The sequence below is a fragment of the Lagenorhynchus albirostris genome, chromosome 3, assembly GCF_949774975.1.
Source record: "Lagenorhynchus albirostris chromosome 3, mLagAlb1.1, whole genome shotgun sequence".
NCBI classification, from domain to species: Eukaryota; Metazoa; Chordata; class Mammalia; order Artiodactyla; family Delphinidae; genus Lagenorhynchus; species Lagenorhynchus albirostris.
In genome coordinates, this window is record NC_083097.1 from 95,166,451 (window position 1) to 95,189,214 (window position 22,764).

Here is a 22,764-nt window from a genome sequence, read left to right on the forward strand (position 1 = left end):
ACTGGAACGATTCAAAAGGCAACACTTGAAATCATCTGATTAAAATAAGGTACTCAGCATAGCCGTGAGAATGCAGGTATTTTAATTGGTGCTCCTTGCCTAATTGCTTAAAAGCGTTTTTATGTTTCTAAGTGCTGAATTCATTTTACTTTTTTTTTTTTTTTTTTTTTGCGGTACGCGGCCCTCTCACTGTTGTGGCCTCTCCTGTTGTGGAGCACAGGCTGCGGACGCGCAGGCTCAGCGGCCATGGCTCACGGGCCTAGCCGATCCGTGGCATGTGGGATCTTCCCGGACCAGGGCACGAACCCGTGTCCCCTGCATCGGCAGGCAGACTCTCAACCACTGCGCCACCAGGGAAGCCCACTGTGCCACCAGGGAAGCCCCATTTTACATATTTTTTAAAGGAAATCATTTATTAGAAACATCATTATAAGTCTATGGAAATGGTTTTACTATTAATCTCCTATTTTGTTGTACTTTTTTTTTAACATCTTTATTGGAGTATAATTGCTTTACAATGGTTCACTTTGTTATAAAGCAGAAACTAACACACCACTGTTGCGCTTTTTAAAGAGCAAAGCATTTTAAACTTCCATCTCCAGGTCTGTTCCCTTAATTATGTATGATCTTTTCTGTCCTTCAGTCCAGGTCCTGTAAGGAAACGAGTTTGGAATTTAACTCAACCCTTTTTTACATTGAACCAATATTTTTTCATTGAGAAATAGTCCATAAATTCTTGCTGCTCAATTAAGTGTTAATCTATATAAGGAGGGAAATTGCTTTTTTGTTGTTGTTCACTAGAATTAGAAAACTACATGTACAAAGGAACCATCTGTGTTTTTAGTCATCATTGTATCTCCAGTGCCCTTCATTGCCTGGTGTCTTATTGATGCTGTATAAATATTTGTTAATTGGATTAATACTAAATTTTATTTTTAAGCCCTGCTATTTGATAGTTCCATGGTTTTGTGATTAAAATCTAGGCCTCGGTGAATGAAGTATTATAGTTGATTTGAGTAATCTTTTAAATTTAAACATAAGAGGGGTGAGAATATTATTTTAACATTATATGTATCATTTAAGAAACTATATGTGAATCTTTAGTTTATGAGGCTCCTTTTGAAATCAGTGTGGGTTTGATATTAAGAGGACATATAGAATAAAAAACATAAAAAACAAGAATTGGATTGTTCATGAATTTTTATATTTTAGGTTTATTGGGAATCAGACAAAGCAATTATATACTTGAAACTACGGTACTTTCATTTGTAGGGAGACTATAAATTTTTCTAGTCATATCAAACTCTTAAAAAAATACTTACATGCCATAAAATTTATCCATTGTGAGTATAAACTTTAATAAATTTTTGCAGATTTATGGAGGTGTGCAGCCATCACCACAGTCCAGTTCTAGAATATTTGCATCATCCTTAAAAGTTCCCTTTGGAACATTTGCAGTCAGTCCTTGCACCCAACCCTAGGCAACGACTGATCTACTTTCTGTGTATATAGATTTGTCTTTTCTGGAAATTTCCTACAGTTGGAATCATATATGGTCTTGTCTGAATTCTTTCACTTAGAATAATGTTTTTGAGGTTCCTTGATGTTGTGGAATATATCAGTGATTGGTTACTTTTTATTGTTAAATAGTTTTCCATTGTCCAAATATATCCTATTTTGTTTATCCATTCAGCAGTGGATGGTCATTTGGATTTTTTCCCGTCTAGGACTGTTATTCATAATGCTTCTGTAACATTCATGTGCAAGTCTTTATAGGGAAACATGTTTTCATTTCTTTTATGTTAAAACCTAGGATTAGAATTGGTGGGTCATATGGTAAGTTTATGTTTAAATTTTTAAGAAATTGCTGAACTCTTCCAAAGTGGCCGTACCATTTTACATTCCCACCAGCAAAGTAGGAACCTTTCAGTTTTTCCTCTTCCGTAACACTTGATACCATCAGTCTTTGTGATTATACCCATTCTAGCAAATTTGTAGTGGTGTCTTATTGTGGTTTTGAATTTGCATTTCCTTAAAGATGAGTGACGTTGGGAGTATTTTCATGTACTTATTAGTCATCTTGTTTTCTATTGTGGGACGTCTATTCAAATCTTTTGTCTGTTTTTTCTTGTGCTGTTTGTCTTCTTATTAATGAATTGTTAAAGTTCTTTACATATTCTGGGTACAAGTACTTTTATCAGATTTGCAGATATTTTCTCCCAGTCAATGGTGTGTCTTTTTGCTTTCTTTCTGATGTCTTTTCAAGAGCAGAAGTTTTTAATTTTGATGGTCCAATTTATCAAATTTTTCTTTTACAGATTATGTTTTTAGTGTCATATCTAGGAAACTTTTGCCTAGCTCAAGATCAAAAAGATTTTCTCCTATGGATGTTTTCTTCTAGGCATTTTATAGAGGAAAAAGTCTTCAACAAGGAGTGTTGAGACAATTAGATGGCTATATGGGTTTTCCGTTAATTTCCAGATAATTTCCTGGTGGCTGTTTTGTCTAAAATCAAATTGTCATAAACGAAAGGCTTTGTTTCTGGATTTTTCTCTTCTGGTGCATTGATGTATATGTTCATCTTTAGACCAATACCACACTGTTTTGATTATTGTAACTTTATAGCAAGTTTTTGAAATTGGGTTGTGTAATTCCTTTGACCTTGTTCTTTCTCAAAATTATTTTGCCTACTTTATACTCTTAGCATTTCCATATATAAATTAAGACCAGCTTGTCAATTTCTACAAAAATACTTATTGGGATTTTGTTAAAGATTATGTTTAATCAGATGAAGTGGGGAAAATATCCACTTTAACAATTTTGAGTTTTTCAATGTATAAACATGAAATGTAGCTATGTATTTATTTACATTTTCTTTAAATTCTCTTAAAGGTGTTGGGTAGTTCTCAGTGAATAGCTCTTGTACTTTTGTGGCTAAATTTATTGCTAAGGATTTTTTTTTAGAGCTCCTATGAGTAGAATTATTTTCTTAATATCACTTTTGAGTTGTTGGTGGTATATAGAAATATAATTTACTTTTTTTTAATTAATTTTTATTAATTGTATAGTTGATTTACAGTGTTGTGATAGTTGATTTACATATGTATAGTTGATTTACAATGTTGTGTTAGTTTACATATTTTACATAATGTAAATAATTTTACATAATTTACATATGTATAGTTACATAATTTACATATAGTCACATAATTTACATATGTATAGTTGATTTACAGTGTTGTGTTAGTTTCTGTTGTACAGCAGAGTGAATCAGTTATACATATGCATATATCCACTCTTTTTTAGATTCTATTCCCATATAGGTCATTACAGAGTATTGAGTAGAGTTCTCTGTGCTATACAGTAGGTTCTTCTTAGTTATCTATTTTATATATAAAATAGGTGTGTATATGTCAATCCCAATCTCCCAATTTATACTTTTAATATTGGCCTTGTACCCTGTGACTTTGCTAAATGCATTTACTAGTTCTAGTTGTTTGTTTGTTTTGGGAAATTTCTTAGGATTTTTTACATATGTCTGAGAGTACAAACATTTTATTGTTGTGTTGTTGTTGTTGTTTTGAAGATGATTTTGTTTAATGCTAGGATTTCTATTACACCAAACAGTTCTTCAGAAGTTGGAGTCATGATATAATCACTATTATATTACCTTATGTTAGTAATTAAATTTTTTATAAACTTTATTTTTAGAGCAATTTTAGGTTTACAGAAGAACTGAACAGAAAGTACAGAGTCTCCATCTATCCCATCTCTCCCTGCATAGTTTCTCCTATTATTAACATCTTGCTTTAGTGCAGTACATTTGTTACAATTGATGAACCAATATTAATACATTATTATTAACATAAAGTCCATACACTGTTATAACTTTTGCTTTAAATAATTATATATTTTCTTTAATTAAGAGAAGAAAGGAAAAATTTTGCATACTCTTTATGTTTACCCGTATATTTACTCATACTCTTCTTTTCTGTAGACCTGAGTTGCCTTTAGTCTTTCAGACTGAAGAATTTCTGTTAGCATTTCTTGTTATTCAGGCCTGCTGACAATATATTCTGTTTTGTTTACCTAAATATGTCCTTATTTTACTTTTATTATTGAAGGATTGGACTTCCTGGAAATAGAATTCTTGGTTTCTGTACTTTGTGTTGTTTCAATTTCTTTGGCTCCATAGTTTCTGAAAAGAATTCAGTTTTATCATTTTCCCCTTTATGGAATTTCTCTGGCCCCTTTCAAGATTTGGTTTTTATCTTTGACTTTCAGCAGGTTTTGTTTGTTTGTTTGTTTGATTTTTTAATAAATTTATTTATTTACTTTTTGGCTGAGTTGGGTCTTTGTTGCTGCATGCAGGCTTTGTCTAGTTGCAGCGAGCAGGAGGTACTTTTTGTTGCGGAGTGCGGGCTTCTCATTGTGGTGGCTTTTCTTGTTGAGAAGCGTGGGCTCTAGGCGTGTGGGCTCAGTAGTTGTGGCTCGCGCGCTCTAGAGCACAGGCTCAGTAGTTGTGGCGCACAGGCTTAGTTGCTCCGCAGCATGTGGGATCTTCCCGGACCAGGGCTCGAACCCGTGTCCCCTGCATTGGCAGGCGGTTTCTTAACCACCGCGCCACCAGGGAAGCCCTTTCAGCAGTTTGACTGTGTTTTTTTTAGTATAAATTTTCCTTGTATTTATCCTGCTTAGATTTTATTTAATTTCTTGGGCCTTAACCTACTATTTTCCATCAAATTTGGGAATTTTTCAGCCATTATATCTAAGGATATTTTTTTCTTGTCTTTTATCACCTGTCCTGCTAAGATTCCATTTACATGTGTTGGATCATTTCATATTGTCTCATATGAACATCTCTGATGTTCTGATCGTTTTGCTTTGGTCTTTCTTCTGTTTTACCTTTGGCTTGGGTAATTTCTATTAATCGAACTTCAATTTTTCTGATTCTTCCCCTACCATCTCCACTTTGTTGTGCTCATTTGGGAATGTTTTATTTCAATTACTGTACTTTTCAGGTCTGGAGTCTCCTTTTTTTTTTTTTCTTTAGCTTCCATTTTTCCCTTGAGATTTCCTCTATATTCACTCACTAACAGCATGTTTTCCTTATATTTTTTGATCATAGCTTCTTTGAATTATCTTATCTGCTAAATTCAGCTTCTGAGACAGAGTGCACTTTTTTTCCTGAACATAAGTAGCATTTCCTGTTTCTTTGCATGTCTAGAAATTTTTGATTGTAAACTGGACATTGTTGATTATATGGTGAAGTAACTCTGAGTTCTTTCATATTCTTTGTTTTTAAAAAATTTTTATTTATTTGTTCATTTATTTATTTATTTGGCTGTGCCGGATCTTTGTTATGGTGTGCGGGATCTTTAGTTGCGACGTGAGATCTTTAGTTGCAGCTTGTGGGATCTTTTATTTGTGGCATGCGGGCTCTTAGTTGCGACATGCAGGATCTAGTTCCCTGACCAGGGATCGAACCTGGGCCCCCTGTATTGGGAGCGTGGAGTGCCAACCACTGGACCACCAGGGAAGTCCCTGTCATATTATTTAGAGGTCCTTTTTTTTTTTGATCCAGTAGGCTTCCTTGAACTGAAACTACAAATGTTGTCTCCTATGCATTATACAGCTTATAGCTTCCCACTAATGTTTTCATTTTTTAGCCTGAACCCTTGTAGGTCTCCCTTGTGCCTGCAAAATTTGGCCATTAGCCCAAGGATTTAGGCTAAGATGGTGTTCATGCTTTGTATTGTTTCTTTGCTTCTAAGGATTCCCTCCTAAATGATAGTGGCTCCAGTGACTTTGGGCTGTCTTCTCTGACAGTAAAGGCTATCCACAGTCATCTTTTTCCCACTCAAGCTATAAATGATTGATGAATTAACTCAGTTAATAATCGCATTGCAAATAAAAACCTGATTTTTTTTCCTCTTCCTACTTTTTCATCAGCCTTCATGGGTCTCCTATGTTCATGTGTAATTTTGCCATCAGCCAGGAATTTGTGTAGCTTATGCTCTGCATTTGGGTCTTCATGCCTTCTGAGGTTGACTTGCTGCCAAGATTTCCTCTTTAAATTTTCAGCTGCTTTTCCAGCCCTAAACTCTGATTTCTAACATCTTTAGCCAGTGTGGCTGCATTTGGTTTTTTCTCCATTTTCTGCAGCTGTAGCTGTAGCTATGGAGCTTGGTCAGTGCCTTGGGACCAGTAAGCCATGAACTTTTAACCCATTCCACTTTCATTTTTCAAAATTAAAATTAAACTCTCTTTAGCCTTAAATGTGCTTCTGAATACTTTCCAGTGTCATAGTTAGTTTGTTTGTATTAATCTTGTATTTTATCACTGTTACCTCTGGCATTTTGTGTGACCACTTCAGTCATCCACCATGACCAGAAGTTGAACTTATTCATCTCTATTGATTTTAATGATACATTTTTTTTAAAAAGCCTCTAAACATTCAGTAAAATATAAGTGAAGTTTTTAGGTATTAACTTATACCTCAGTTCTCCCAGGTTCATGTTGACAGTTTATACTGTTTTTAGGGGACAGCAAATTTATATTTTAGCTGATAGGCTCTTCAGTTTCTGTAAGGTGTGTGTGTGTGTGTGTGTGTGTGTGTGTGTGTGTGTGTGTGTGTGTGTGTGTGTGTGTGTGTGTGTGTGTGTGTGTGCGTGCATGTGCATGTGTGTGTGTTTAATAGTACAATTAAAGTCACTGTTCATTCTTCACATCTGTCGGAGTTTTAGGCATTTGGTTGGGAAATAGTTTGGCATTGAACTTGGTGATGTTATTGGGGAACTTAAAAGACAGTGCAAATATTTTTATTCTCAAAGGAACATTTTATGTTACACTGTTTTGTAGGACACTTTCTTCTATTGTAATCTAACCAATTTTTATATTTTCTCTAATGGCTAGCATTGTACCTACTAATGTGCAGTCAATTTATTGAATTATTCCCAGTTTAAATCAATAAAAATGTGTTACTGTCCTTTGTATTTTATGTGGATTAATACCCCTATTTACATGTAGGAATGTGCTTTCTCTGATGAAACTGGAACTTTTGTCTCTCCAGCTTTTCTAACATATTAACCTCTATTGTTAACTATTCTAAATATAGTTTCATAAAACTGTTGGGTTTTAGAGCTGGAAGAGAAACAAATGATTAGTACTATGACCTGCTTACTTTATTGGTGAAAAACTAAAGTACAAACAGGTAAAGTAATACTTTACTCGGTTGATTATTAATATATAGTATCAGAACTAGTTCTTGAACCCAGGTCTCCTAAACCTTACTTCATTAACTATTCTTCTACATCTAACTCTATTCCCTCCTCAAAAAACTTATAATAATGTCACTTTTAAGAAACTTTCATGTCCCTTTCAAGAAACCATCCCACCCACAATTATAAAATTTTCTTACTCAGATTTGATTAGCATGTACAGCTTCCCTTTTTTCTCCCTCAGGTTTCAGAGTATTTATAAGCTGCAAATTCATATTTTAAACTTTTACTTAGAATGGAACATCAGTAAGTTTGTAGGTGTGGTTTTTGTAACAACTGTAGAAGAAATTAATTCCAACATGAGTTTTCATTTTAGAGTGTGCTTATTTTATGCAAATTATCTGTAAATGGAAAATAAATATGGAGATGGGCAGGTAAATAACAAGAATCAGTTTAGGCATGTTGTACAATGCCTTATCTAGTGTTGTGAGGTATGGTTGGGATATTGGAATGCCCCTAATGATGGCAGGGATTCCCGCTCTCTCTCTTTCCGTTTCTCTCCCTCTCTATCTTCTTTCCTCCTTTCCTTCCTCCTTTGTCCCCTTTCTTCCTTCCTTCTTCCTCCTTTTCATCCTTCTTTCTTTAATTAGTGGGTTATTTTAAATACTTGTTCTAAATCTTAGCTCTTTTTCTAAATGACCCTTTGAGTGTGCTAGGACTTGGATATTTGTCTTGAAGAACTTTTGGTATAATATTACCTTAAAATTACTCAAGGCAGAAACCTAGGATTTATTCCTTAAGTCCTTTTTGGTATTCCCCATTCATTTCTTAGCTTAATTGCTTCTGTCTCCAAATTCTGTCTTGAATCTACCCTCATCTCTTTATATCTCCTGCCACCTATTTCAAAGTATCATCATCCTTTAACTTTCCTAACTCCTGCTGGAGCCCCTTTAATCCATTTATACATAGTTTATACACAGTTTAAAGCTGACCTTCTTAAAATATTATTTAGATCACATTACTCCCTGCTTAAAACACTTCTCAATAGCTTTCTGTTGTGCTTAGTATAATATCCAGATTTTTTTCCATGGCTTATGATACCTTGTCTGATTGAGCCCAGTTCTGTAGCTCTCCAGCCTGATCTTGTTCATTGACCACAATCACATTGATGTCCTTGTAGTTCCTCAAATGCTAGTGTTTTTCTGCTGTGGTTTACTTCACATCCTTTTTCATCTGCCTGGAAGTCTTTTTCCTGCTTTGCACATAGCTAACTTCTCTCACTTTATCAACTCAAATATTATATCCTTGGAGAGGCATACCATGAGCACCATGCCCATCCCAGTTTATTGTTAGTTTCCTTTTTAGCGAACAGCTTGCAGTTATTTTGCCTGTTTTCTTGTATTTTTGTCTGTCTTTCTAAAATTTAAATTTCATGAGAGTAAAAGGACCCTAAATGCACTGTGTGGCTCATAATAAGCATTTGGTTTTCACCAACTGCTTGAGTAAAAGTTAAAGTTTTTTGGACAAGTAGTTCAGCTTAAGCTAGAGAGTCTGTGGGGGAAAGAAAGGAACTTGTAAACTGTAATTAATTAATTGAAAGAACCTGTAAAATGTTATCATCTAGTCTTACATTTTGGATGTAGCCATAAATTTATTTTGCCACTATTAAATATGGCATTCAGAATGTAACAGCAGACTGTAAATGTGTCTTAAAGATTTAAGTGCTAGTGTTCCAGACTGCTTATCAACTGAAAATTTTTTGTGTTGCTTAGAGGTAAAAGACTTATCATTTTTAAATGATTATGCATAAATTAGCTTGACCAATTTGTATTTGGTTTTCTCATTTGTGACATTTTGTGTCATTTATGCTTTTCATTTATTACTTATTTTGAGTGTATCATGTAGTCTATTTCCTATGGACTACAGAAGAGTTTTTATAATTCAAGTGGTAAACAGTTTTCTAACTTTCACTTTTTTAGAAGCTGAGTGGTGGTTGGGTTTGAAGTGCAGTACAAACAGTTGGGCATATTAGTGTGTTTTGGTTGTGGGGAGGACCTTGAAGTTGTGGGATCAACACCCTCATTCATTCATTCATGATGTGGAATGTTGAGTTCCTAAGGTTTGAGGGGAAACAAGAGATAAGCCTGATAAGACTTAAGTGATCTTCATTTCTTACCCTCACGCCAAGCCTCTTGAATTTGAGGAAATTCATCTTCTGCCGTTATTCTGAAAAGCAGTGACTCTTCTTGGTGTGGGTAGAACAGTTGGGGAATTCCAGCATATTATGGAAACACTTTAAGTATTACACAGCCCTATGCAGGGTACTTGAATTCTGCGCCTCCTGGTTAGCCTCAAGAAGGAGACTGAGGACGTGGTTCATTGTCGTATCCCTTATTGCTGCTTCTAGCCTTGGCTAATGATACTCTCAGGTTTCCACTCTGTGCACTCTCCGAGGAGCTGCCAAACAGAATGCTTCTGGGGCAGAGGTCCTGCCAAAACGCCCCTAAGCTGCTGCTACCACCACTTACTTTTTGTGTAAGGTAAATTCTAAGCTCAGTTTCATTATTAATCAAGCAAGTTTAATAATAGCAGCACCTACCCCATAACGTTATTGCGAGAATTCTTTGAGTTAATGAATAATAAAATATTTTTCACATCAGGTGGCACTAGGCAAATATCATTTGTTATGGTTTTCATCATCATGAAGAAAACCAGCCCCCCCCCAGTACCATTAAGGATGCTATAAAGACGGTCATAGGGGAGAAGACTACTTTTCTAAGCATTCTGCAATAGTAAGTCTATTCTAGGATACGTACTCTTCCCCTAACCTCTATTCTTTTCTAAATCATTCTTAACTTTGTCACATCTATCAGAATAGAACATTCCCAGAGTCTCAAGACATACATGTATTATGCCCAACCTCAGTTTCTCCATGCCTCACCATTCCGGAGACCCACGTGCAGTCACATTAATGGTAATAACTCAGTTATTTTGGCTCATGTCCTACCTAAATGATGCAAGGCCTCCACCTTCCTGTAAAGTATCCCACAGTTTATTCTGGTAGTCCCCGGGGGCCATCTCAGTAGTGCACACAGGCTCTACTTGTTCCTTTACTCTTGTCTTCCCATTCGGTCGCATGAGGGCGGACCCTTACCACCACCTCTGTAATGTACACGTGTAGCTGCTTCCCTATTAGAGATGCTGTCCCTTGCTACTCTCACAGATGCAAATCTGGAACGCGTAAAACGGCATTACATTTACCATAGTTACCCCACTGTGCTCAGACTCCATGTTTCACAGAGTCCTTTCTGAAAACAACTTGTGCTATGGGTTTATAGACATAAACGTATGTCCTTAGACACAGACATTTCCATAGGTCCAGCCTAGTCTTTTCTCTCGCCTCCCCTGCAACCTCCCTCTCAAGTCAGCATCCCTTGGGTTTCCAGCCCCTGCGCAAGTCAGGTCACACACACAGCTTAGATGTGTTACCAGCTTGACAGTAGTATCCTGCTACAGACATCCAGGCACCTTTGAATTCCAGAGTAACTTTCGCACTTATATTCTGTGTTTACTCATAAAAGTAGTAGCTATATGATTGGTTATAACCCCTAATATGATATTAGGAGTTTCACATATAGGTAAATTGCTGATCTTGATAGTTTAAAACATTAAAGACTATTTTCAGATTTTCTCTAATTTCACTTCCATTTCACACAAATTCACATTATTTCTGTGCCCTGGGCCAAAGTCTAGGTAAATTTACTTCCCTTATGCATACTCTGTCTGACTCTCTGTCACTCTCTTTTGCCTTCCTGCTTCACAGTACTGGTAAGCAGGATCCGTTTCTATCTGTATTACAATTTCACTTCTCCTTGGCATAAGTTAGAGTGATACTTTAAAAATATCACTGAGTACTGGATTCAGCCCACTGACAGAAATTTTTTCTCTTTGTCTCAGGCTGCCGAGCCTCTTACCTAATTTTCTCCTTAATGGAGCTTCACATTTTCAATCAACATGACTTGGATTTCTTTGAGCAGACATTACTATTCCTACTAATAATTTTAATAACTTGTGGTAAATTGTAATTACCCATCCTCTTTATTCTCCAACAGTTCATTATAGATACTCTTCTATTTCCCTTTTTCTATCTTTCACAATATCTTTGAAAGACACCTTTATTTTACATCTTTAATCTGTACTATCTGCAAAGACTTGTTCAATTCATGCTCCATGATAATTTAACATAGAATAGTACTATCCTTGAAATTCCATATTTATGTTTTGTCTCATATGCCTCCCAGCTGCCAGCCCACTATTACTTGCGGGGAGTAGGGAATGTGACCCCAAATACTAAGACTACCCACTTACGTGATTTCATTTCTGTTATCTTCATTTCCCAAGGTGTTGGCTTCAGGATTTTTTTTTTTTTTAACCTTGTGTTATTACAGGGTTTAGTTTTCTGACTTGATTGGTGATGCTGAACATTCACAGCTTTTCACTTTTTCAGTTTATAAGCAAGAAACTTTAAAAGTCACTATCAGCGCCATTTGTCATGAAAAAGACAAGTAGAAGGAATTAGTCTTTCTCACCCAAGGATGTCAGTTTGTGTATACCAGTGGGAACCAGACAGCATGTCTAGGTAAAATCACTTATCACAGTGCAGCTACTTCTTTACTATGGTAATTTCAGCTCAACTAGGTCATGTTATAAATGTCAGCAAGGCGCGAGAGGGAATAAAATGGCATCAGAATAATACACATGTGCTTACATTTCAATGAAACTTAAAATCTTTTATAGGAATCAGGATTAGCAGGATGTTTTTTTCATTGTAGTGATAAATGTGAATACAGTTACTGTCACTGTGACTCTTAAGCGTTCAATTTGGTCTCACCCCTGGTTTCCTTAAATTAGAAAGAAAATCTCAATTTTGTTATTGGAGGTTAGTACAGATAAGAGTTTTTCAGCGAAGTAGATAACAGTCATTGTAGCGGCTTGATTTTAAAATACACTTCCAATTCACCTTTAAAAAGTGGGTTAAGAGGAATGAGATATAATGTAAGCCACAAAACCACCATTTGATACTAACATTATTCATATTCCAGGCCAGAGTTTTAAAATTAAAAAAAAAAAAAATTTTATTCATTGTTGTTGATTTTGTACCTCACAAACTAGATGTTAATTTTAATTTAAATTAATTTAGGCAGAGTAATTGAAGAAAGGAAATATCACATTTCTCATGTTTATATATAGTAATTTTTTCCCTTACTTCAAGAGAAAGAATTATAGACATAAAAGGTGTAACAAAATAGATTTGTCAAAGAACCTTTAATAGGCTCCTGCTTTTTTTTTTTCTTCAAAGTTTCAATTAAACCTGAAGAGATAATACAGTCCTGCTGTGATTTTAAATGACTCTTTTCATGGTTGCATAAATTGGGATTTGTCATAAATTGTCGATTGTGAATGACAGTTATGTCTGGATTCTGATCCTTTTCCTTTACTGATTCATGCTTGTTAAAATAGGACCTTTAGGTTCACTGTGACTATCTCCTTGCTTGTTTCATATTATAACTTAGCCTTGATTATAAACAAGCTTTAACTACTTCTTAATTCAGTTTAATCTTTCTACATTTGCAAAGAAAAAATTCTTCACTGCAGTGAATAAGTATTAAGACATACTCTTATATTTCAAAGATTAACTTAACTTGAGAATCACACTTTTGATTTTGACCTCCAACTTGTGATAGGATTAAGGTAGATTATCTTCTTGTAAAATAGTATAAAATAAATATGTGCTCATAGATGTTACAGTGTAAAGTAGAAGAATTTCACTTTATAAGAAACTAATTTGCCTTCACATTGGGCATAAAAATGCCAGTATGTAGAGGACATTTATAATTTATCTACTTTTAAAGTATTTTAATTATTTCCCTTTTTACTACTTTTTTTATTCCCACTTACAGAATGAAAGATACAGGTAGTGAACTTATATTTAAGATTGGTCATTTGCTTTCAATCAGGTACAGACTAATAATGACTCAGTCTAATATAATATTTGGGGTTCAGTCTCTAGGTGACCGGTATTCCTGTGTAATAAAACTCACCACTTGAATTGGCATTGATTGTCATTGTTGTTGATAATCCTGGTAGGAGCAGCATTGATTGAACAAATGTGAAGATTGAATTTGCCTTTTCCTAGCAAGGTGGTCACAGAAGCAGTATGAAGTATAAAAGCTGACAATACCACAGCATTAAATCTATTCAACTGTACTTCTGAGAAAAGAAATGGCAATGATTAAGGGTACTGTTCAATTCAACAAGCATTTATTGAGCAATTCTATAGCCCAACACAGTGTTAGCTGCTAATAGATACAAAAGGAGAAGATAGTATGATTTGCCCTAAAGAAGTTTATCATGTAATTTGGGAGACAAATGATTCATATATGAAACAGCTGGAGAACAAAATACGACAATATATAATCAAACAAAATACAAGCACAGTTGTTTGTCCAGCAGATGAAAAGACATATCTGTATGATTTGAAATTCTGTGTGGTGACATAAAGTAACATAGCCTGGGGTATTTGAGATTTTTCGTTATTTAACATGAAAAAAAAAAGTAATTTAAAAGATGTTTATTTAAACTATCCTTTAGCCCAGTCTAAACACAAGTTACGTACATGATCACTTCATACGTGAGACACTAAATGATTCAAGAATACTTTGCTTCCTTTTAATGGCTCTTTTGCAGTGTCTTCTATATATTCTAAATACAGTTTATTTTTCCAATGTCCAGGTAGTCTGAATTGTATTTTTTAAAAAGTAGGTGTCAAAGAGCACAGTCATCTGCTTAGCTTTGTGTAAGGAGGCCATGTAGCAAAGCAGCCTCATTACGTTCTGTTTATGTTATTTTTTTCTCCACTGCTTGCTCAGTGGTAATGGTCTAGAAGATTCCTTTTTTGTTGTTGTTAATTGTGGTAAGAACAGTTAACATGAGATCTACTCTCTTAACAAATTTTAAGTTTTTAATACAGTATTGTTAACTGTAGGTACGGTGTTGAATAGCAGATCTCTAGAACTTAATCATCTAGCACAGTGGTCCCCAACCTTTTTGGCACCAGGGACCAGTTTCATGGAAGACAATTTTTCCACGGACGGGGCGTGGGATCGGGGGGGTGGGGGGAGATGGTTCAGGTGGTAATACAAGCGATGGGGAGCGGCAGATGAAGCTTCGCTCGCTGGCCCACTGCTTACCTCTTGCTGTGTGGCCCCGTTCCTAACAGGTACCGGTACTGGTCCGCGGCCCAGGGGTTGGGGACCCCTGATCTAGCATAACTAAAACTTTATGCTTATTTTATAGCAACTCCCCATTTCCTGAGTCTCCCTCCCCACCCAGCCCCTGGCAACCACCATTCTGTTCTTTGCTTCTATTTGTTTGACTCTTTCAACTACTTAATCTAAGTGGAATCATGCAGTATCTGTCTGTGATTGGCTCATTTCACTTAGCATACTGTCCTCAAAGTTTTTCCGTGTTGCGTGTAGCAGAATTTCCTTCTTTCTTTCTTTTTTTTTTAAAGTTGAGTATTATTCCATTTATGAGTATAGCACATTTTCTTTATCCATTCATCTATTGATGGATATTTTAGGTTGTTTCTACATCTTGGCTATTGTGAATAATGCAGTGAACATTAGAGCAAATGTCTCTTCAAGGTCCTGATTTCAGTTCTTTTGGATAAATACCCAGAAGTTCTGTTGCTGGATCATATGGTAGTTCTATTTCTAATTTTTTGAGGAACCTCCATACTGTTTTCCATGATGGTTACACCACTTTACATTCCCACCAACAATGTACAAGAGTTCCAGTTTTTCCACATCCTCACCAACACTTGTTACCTTTTGCTTTTTGATAACAAAAAAGTAACCATTTTAACAGGTGTGAGGTACTATCTCATTGTGGTTTCGATTTGCATTTCCTTGATGACTAGTGATGTTTACATCTTTTTATATACCTGTTGTCCATTTGTAGGTATTCTTTTTTTAAAAATTAATTTTTATTGGAGTATAGTTGATTTACAGTGTTGTGTTAGTTTCTACTGTGCAGCAAAGTGAATCAGTTATACATACACATATACCCAGTTTTTTTTTAGATTCTGTTCCCATATAGGTCATTATAGAGTATTGAGTAGAGTTCCCTGTGCTATATAATAGGTTCTTCTTAGTTATCTATTTTATATATAGTAGTGTGTATATGTCAATCCCAATCTCCCAATTTATCCCTCCCCACCCCTTTCCCCCTTGGTAACTGTATGTTTGTTTGCTACATCTGCAACTCTATTTCTGTTTTGTAAATAGGTTCATTTGTACCATTTTTTTTAGATTCTACATATAAGCGATATCATATGATAAATTGTCTTTCTCTGACTTACTTCACTCAGTATGACAGTCACTAGGTCTATCCATGTCATTTGTTAAGTATTCTTTAGCAAAGTGTCTATTCAGGTCCTTTGCCTATTTTTTAATGAGTTATTTCGGGTTTTGGGGTTTTGTTGTTTTTTATTTGATTGTTTTCGCTATTGAGTTGGAAGAATCCCTTTTATATTTTGGATATTAACCCTTTATCAGATATATGGTTTGCACATATTTTCACCTATTCTGTAAGTTGCTATTTTCATTCTTTTAATTCTTCCCTTTACTGTACAGAAACTTTTTAGTGTGATGTAGCCCCATTTGTCTTTTTTTGCTTTTGTTACCTGGGTTTTGGGTGTCCTATCAAGAAATCATTGCCAAGACCAATGTCACGAAGTTTTTTCCCTCTTCTTTCTTTTAGTAGTTTTACATTTTCAGGTCTTACGATTAAGTTATTACTCCATTTTGGTGATTTTTGTGTATAGTATAAGATAAGGGTTCAGTTTTATTCTTTCACATTTGGATATCCAGTTTTCCTAACACCGTTTACTGAAGTGACTATTGTTTCCTGTATGTATTCTCGGTACCCTTGTTGAAGATTGGTTGAGCCTATATACATGGGTTTATATCTGTTCCTTTGGTCTATATGTGTGTCTTTATGTTAGTACCATGCTGTTTTAATTACTGTAGCTTTGTCATGTATTTTGAAATCAGGAAGTGTGATGCCATCAGCCATGTTCTTCTTTCTCAAGATTGTTTTAGGCATTTGGGGGTTTTTGTGTTTCCATACGAATTATAGGATTGTTTGTTCTATTTCTATAAAAACTGCCATTAGTATTTTGAAATGCCATTGAATCTGTAGCTCACTTTGGGTAGTACAGACATGTTAACAATATTAAGTGTTCCAAGCCATGAACATGGGATTTCTTTCCATTTATTTTGTGTCTTCTTTAATTTGTTTCATCATGTTTTGTACTTTACAGTATACAAGTCTTTCACCTCTTTGTTAAATTTATTCCTAACTATCTTATTCTTTTTGATGGCATTATAAATGGGATTGTTTTCTTGATTTCTATTTTGGATAGTTCATTTTTAGTACATAGAGATATAACTGATTTTTGCATGTTGATTTTTTTTTAATCTTTCACCTTTACTGAATTTCTTTATTAGTTCTGTCCAGTTTTTTCTGTGGAATCTCTGGAGTTAAGTGTATATGAGATTATGTTATCTGGAAACAGAGATAATTTTACTTCATCCTTCAGTAAACTCTTAAAATACTCTTCAGATTCAGCTTTGGCTGGGAAGCTTTCTCTCTTCTGTGTCTCTCCTTAGATATTTCTTCACTGTACCTCCAGACCCGTTGCACATCTATCATGACATATGTCATTGTATTTTAATTTATTTTAATAAATTCATTTGTCTGATTCATTAGATTGGCATTTTTACCGTATCACCAGGACTTCACATAGTTCTTGGTGCATTGCAGATTCTTAATAAACACTTACTGAATGAATAAAATATATGAATTTGTTATATATCACAATGCTAGTAAAAATTTGTTATTGCATTTAGTTCTTAAAATAAACATGGTGTACATCCTATCATTAAGTGTCCAGTGGGTGTGGATCTTTAAGGTCCAGTGATGTATACAAGTTTAAAATTAAAAAGTCTACCTCTTTTACAGCCCCACCTCTACCATATAATTTTCTCCAAAAAAACTGATATGAAAAGCTGTGATGTTCATTTCTCCACACCATCAACAGTTCTTAAAGTTGCTTGAATCAGTCCAAATATAGATGTGATATATAGATATATTATGTGTGTGTACACACACTCATCCTCCTTAGAAACAGCTTTTCCAATGTTAACTGACTTTGCCTTCCTCCCAGTTTTCCACTTGACTTAATGATTTCAGATACAGTTTTAAATTGCATTAAATTTTTTTTTTTTTTTTAGTATTTAGTCTCTGTTTATTCTGTTTTAAGGTTGTTTATAAGGCTGGCTTGGAGTAGTTCAAATCCAAATAAATACAGTTTGCTCCCCGTCACTCCATACTCTTAAAATGGTTTTGCTAGCTCTTAGAGCCTCTTAGATACTTTTAAAATAAGGTCAAGCTGATTCCACAGCCTATCGGTGGTATATATTAGTGCTATACTTTTGGCTAAATGTAACTGACATTAAATACAATAATTAATACAGTTAATAAACTTACTGCTTGTTCACCTGGAATTTTTGGTGTTGCAGTTTTTCATAATAGAGTTTTTTAATGTCAGCTAGTTTATTTTTGGCCAAACTATATTTTATTTCTTAAGTCCTTAGACACCAGAATATTTGGAAAATCATACACTCTCTGACAAATGAGGATTCTTGTATTTTATTGTTTTGAACTATTTTCTTCAAAGTCATTATTTCAGCAATGAAGGTATCAAAGTTTTCACTTCTGTAGGTGTTATTTCTTGGCAGTGAATACAAGAAATTCTCCAGTTCAGTTTAAAAGAGTAAAATTTGAAATTTGTGTTTTTGTTAATTAGGTTTTCCGTGAACACCTGGTTTTTGGCTTTCTTCTAACTATAGTGTAGTAGCCTTAAAAGTACTGAAATCATATCTAGGATTTTATATGTTGCAGAATGTAGTAGCTACAACTGCACTTTTCTAAGTTCATACATAGTATGGTTAGTATTTATCATAATTTTAAAATGTGACAAGTTTTTTTTTTCCTGTAAGCAGTGCTTCTTGGACATCACTTCAGGCTGTGCCCTTAATTCCTGTCCATAGCATTATCTTATAAACATAAATGAGAGGATTAAAGGAAACATTTTAAAAACAAACATTTTAACTAGCATTTGAAAATTCAAGCAGTTTCATCAAATGTGGCTCCCGATAAGTTACTTCAATTTAATCAGAATTTTATCAGCTTGTTAAGGTCCACCTCAGATGGACCTCCAAATATTTTTTGAAGGCTTTCCATTCTTTTCTCTCTTCATTCTGTTTTCTTTTTGCCCTCCTAAGCTCTCCTTTCTCTTCCCATGTTTTTCTCCACTTATCTATCTTCCTATCCCGATGTTACCTCTTCCATTTCCTCCCCTATTTTTCTTCATTCACCTGTATTCAGTTCCTTTCTCACATTTATGTGCTTTATCCACTTGCCATTCTGTCTTCTCTTAACACAGTCTAAGAAAGGACACACCCTGGCTCATATAGTGATCTCCTGTTGTCTGTCTGTCCTTCCTGTGCTCATTTTTATGAAACAAAGTTGAAGGGAAATAAGAGTTTGGATGGGCAAAATAGAGGTTCATTTTTAAAAATATTTGTTATTAACTCCAGCAAATCTTGTGAGGATTGTTGATTAACTACGAGTGTATAAAATCTACTCTGATCTTAGTGTGAAAAGAGTTATGTTAGTATAGCATTCTTGGTTGAAAGCCATGATTCAAATTGAGTATACGTTTGTGATTGGCATTTAAAAACAAACTTTGCTATTCCCTTCTCTTTAATTAAAGAGACAACAGTGAAGAACATTGATCCCTTCAATAGAAGACATATTTATTAAAAATCAACTTTTTGATGCAATATGTTGCTATAGGATGCTAGAATTACTTTAAGCTTGAAGCAAAACCAAAACCCAAAACTTGGAAAGCTAAGTGCAAAGGCTTCAAAGCAGTTTAGGATCATCCAAATGGTTAGTCTAAATAATTGAAGACATTAAACAGATCCATATTTGTAAATGACAGAAATGATTACTGGTTTAAGTATTATTCAGTGGTACTTTATCAAAGCAGGGTCCCCTCACATTCCTGGTTCTGTGCTTTGCTGGACTCATTCTCTGGGAGTTTGCCCCATGTAATAAGTTGTGGTTGTCATATTGTTGCCAGTAGAAACAGGTTTTTATGGCTTAAGTGGAGTTGATATTGTTTGGTTGAATATGAACTCCTAGGGAGCCTACACATTAAAAAAATTTTTGAAAACCAACTGTTAAAAAAATAACCAAAAAAAACCAACTGTTAGATTAATGTTGAAAAACACTACTAATCCTGTTACAGTGTAGTGGGTACTTACTTATGAGGTTCTCAGAGCAGAATCTTGAGGTTTCTTGAATAAAACTTAATGGGAATTTAAGCTGGTTTGTAACTATTAACAAATGTAACTTAGAAACATTTTCAAATTACTTTAAACTAGTCAAAAGTGGTCAGGACAATCATCAGAGATTTGAAAGTTGCTCAAGTTAGGTTCATTGAAAACTCCTGACTTTTAATCTATTAATCAGAAAAATGTTCTGTTCTTAATTGTCATGTGGTCCAGTAAATATGAGCAGTTTTCTATGTCACCAATGCTGTGAACAATCAGGCTGACAATTTCCTGATAATGTTCTATTATGGTGGTGGCAAGTAATTCTGGAAATAGTGTTTTAAGAAATGTCTTGCTCAGAAGCATCATTTCTTCCAGGAAGTAGCCTTTCATTTTGGTCTAGAAAGTTCAAGGATACGGCATCCTGTTGGAGCTCTGGGGTATTACTATTTTCAGACCTTGTTTGTGTGCAACATGAGCCATATTGATTTCCAGATAATATGAATTTATTCAAAACAGGAGATTGTAACATTCTAGGAGCAGATTGTTTTTAGTTTTATTAAATTTACTTTGATTACAACCAAGAAAATTGCTTTGAAACAACTAAGACATTGTATTCTGACCCCATAGCTTTGCTGTCATTTAATCTTTTCCAAGGTTTCTACTGTTATCCTAACTCTTCTCAGTAGGAGATGATGGTATTGGTACAAATCAAGAGATGTAAGGTTTAACATCACTGCTGACTTAGCGAGAAATGCAAAATATGTTTAATCCATTTTTTAAAATAAATACAACCAAATGAACTTTGCTAAGTAATAATTTGACCATATAATAAAAAGCAGATTAAAGATAACTACTTATATGATGGGAATATTTTCTAAGATTACTTCAGCCTCAAATATTGCATACAATTTTTGTTCTTATAACATCTACAATTTAGAATAAAAGCATGGTGTGGTATTGGTTTTTTTCAAACTTTCTGAGATTGTGATAGAAATAAAGTAAAAATAAATCATGTGATTTTTATGACTGGAACATTAAATCTGTTTTTTAGTAATACTGCCAATTAAAGGGGGAAATGCTCAGATTTAACTGTTACTATTCTACCATGCAAAGGCTTCCCATTTTACAGACTGGGGAGTCTCTACATTAGCCTACAAAATCCTAAATGATATGGCCCCCTCCAGGTTTTCTCTCTGATCTTATTTTCTACCACTCTCTCTCCCTCACACAGTTCACTTCAGTCACACTAATCATCTTACTGTTCCTCGAACATTCCAGGGACTTTCTGCTTTAGAGTCTTTGTACTAGTTGTATCTCTACCTGCAGTGTTCTTCTCTCAGATGGCCGTGTAGCCTTTCCTCAGTGCTCACATGTCAGCTTCTTAGGCAGGCCTGCGTTTGTCATCCTATTCAAAAAGCCTTCACTCCCCACACTGCCCACAGCACCTGAACTAACTTACTCTGCTCTACTTTTTCATTTTCAATAGCATCTCTCACTTCCTAACAAACTATAAAATTTGCTCTTATTTTTAAAGAACATAATGTGTGAAATATTAACACAGAAGGGTGTTCAAAGGTAATGATGTATGTGTAATACAGAGAGGAAGTTCAGGAAATAATAATTACAGAATCACAAGACCTGAGGAAAGGTATTAGTCTTTGAATGGAAGGGCTGAGCAAGTATCAGGCAGAATGAATGAATATAAAATACTCCCATGTAAATGCATACTTTTGGCATTTCAGTCCCCTGACCATAAAGAAGGAAATCCTGAGATTCCAAAGAGGAAAAAAAAAAGTTACCAACGGAAAAACATGAAAACTGGTATTACACTTCTCATGGGTGACCCTGAATTCTAGGGCATAGTGTAGAAAATGTTAGGGTTCTGCAGGAGAATGATTTTGAAACTAGAAGTTTATATACCAAGCAAAACTGTGCTTGAAATGTGAAAGCAAACAAAGATAACTCAGACTTGAAAGAACTCTAAAAGTGCGTCTCCAATAAAATCATAATAGTTGAAGAGGTGAGAGTTAAGAAACAGTGACTCTAACTCCAGAGTGTAATAGTATAGTGAAATACCCCAAAAATATAAGTGAGAGCTCAGCAGTTATCCAAGAAGGCAACTGATTCAAATTGGAACTCAAAATCTAACAAACAAGCAGCAGTCCTACAATTAGCAGTCAAAGGGAATTACAGCTTTTATAGTTCTGAACCCTGAAGACCCAGAAAGACTCCTCGAAGGAATTAAAAAGTATTCATTATCAACCTGTTCTCCGTTTAATCTGTTTTTAACTGATGAGCTGCTGCTTATTAGCCCACACTCTCTCTTCTTAATTGTATCAGTGTTCTTTGTTTAAAAAAAAGTAGATGAGTAGATTCTGGCACATTTCACAAATGGAAAAAACTACAAAATATGTAGAAAAAGCACAGATCTGCCATTATAGAAATGATTGACTTCTGTGTCCTCTTACAAATAGTACCTTCAAGGTGGAAGTTCATAGGTAGGATGTAGACTGTTGGATAGACTGGGTGAGGGTTTTCCAGCAAAATGAAAAGTCTCAGACCCTCCGAGACTGCTCAGACCCGGACTCTTTTCTGAGTGACTGGTTAGGAGAGCTGTTGCTCTTCTTCCCCCAGCACTCCTGAGGCTCCACGTCAGCTGCTTCCTGTGCTCTGCCAACCATTTATACTTTAAAGGATCTCTTCATGAAAGGGACTCTGAGACCCTTTAAAAATCTGACCTTGGAGCCAAAATTATCCTATTGGGTATGTTTTTAGAACTCATACTGTTTTTTAGCTAGTTCATAACTCGATCTGTGTGTAAATTATTTACAGATGAATGCAGTTCCAGCCAAATTGCCTTATTTAAATGTATCATTACGGACACTTCAATAGCTTCTGCATTTGAACACTGAATTTTACTTCATTTCAAATATATTTGCATAAGCAGTTTATATCATTCCTTACCATCCATTTTACAGTGTTAAAGTAATAATTTTACCCATCTTCAAAGCCATATGCATTAGATTATTACTACCATGAGAATTTATATGTGAACTGTGGGTATTTTTTCCTCT

The 22,764-nt window shown here is 34.9% G+C and overlaps 1 protein-coding gene across 6 annotated transcripts in view; it reads left to right on the forward strand.

The window, feature by feature from the left end:
- The window catches only part of COMMD10 (COMM domain containing 10), a 162,061-nt gene that overhangs the window by 101,862 nt on the left and 37,435 nt on the right, over positions 1-22,764 (forward strand). Inside the window, exon 6 of one of the 6 annotated variants that reach the window (XM_060143445.1) lies at positions 221-434. The exons of the other annotated variants lie outside the window; for them this stretch is intronic. Within the exon in view, the coding sequence (XP_059999428.1) occupies positions 221-433 (213 nt within the window). The 3' untranslated portion in view covers position 434. Of the gene's footprint in view, positions 1-220; positions 435-22,764 lie in introns of those variants that run through there. 6 annotated transcript variants of the gene reach the window in all.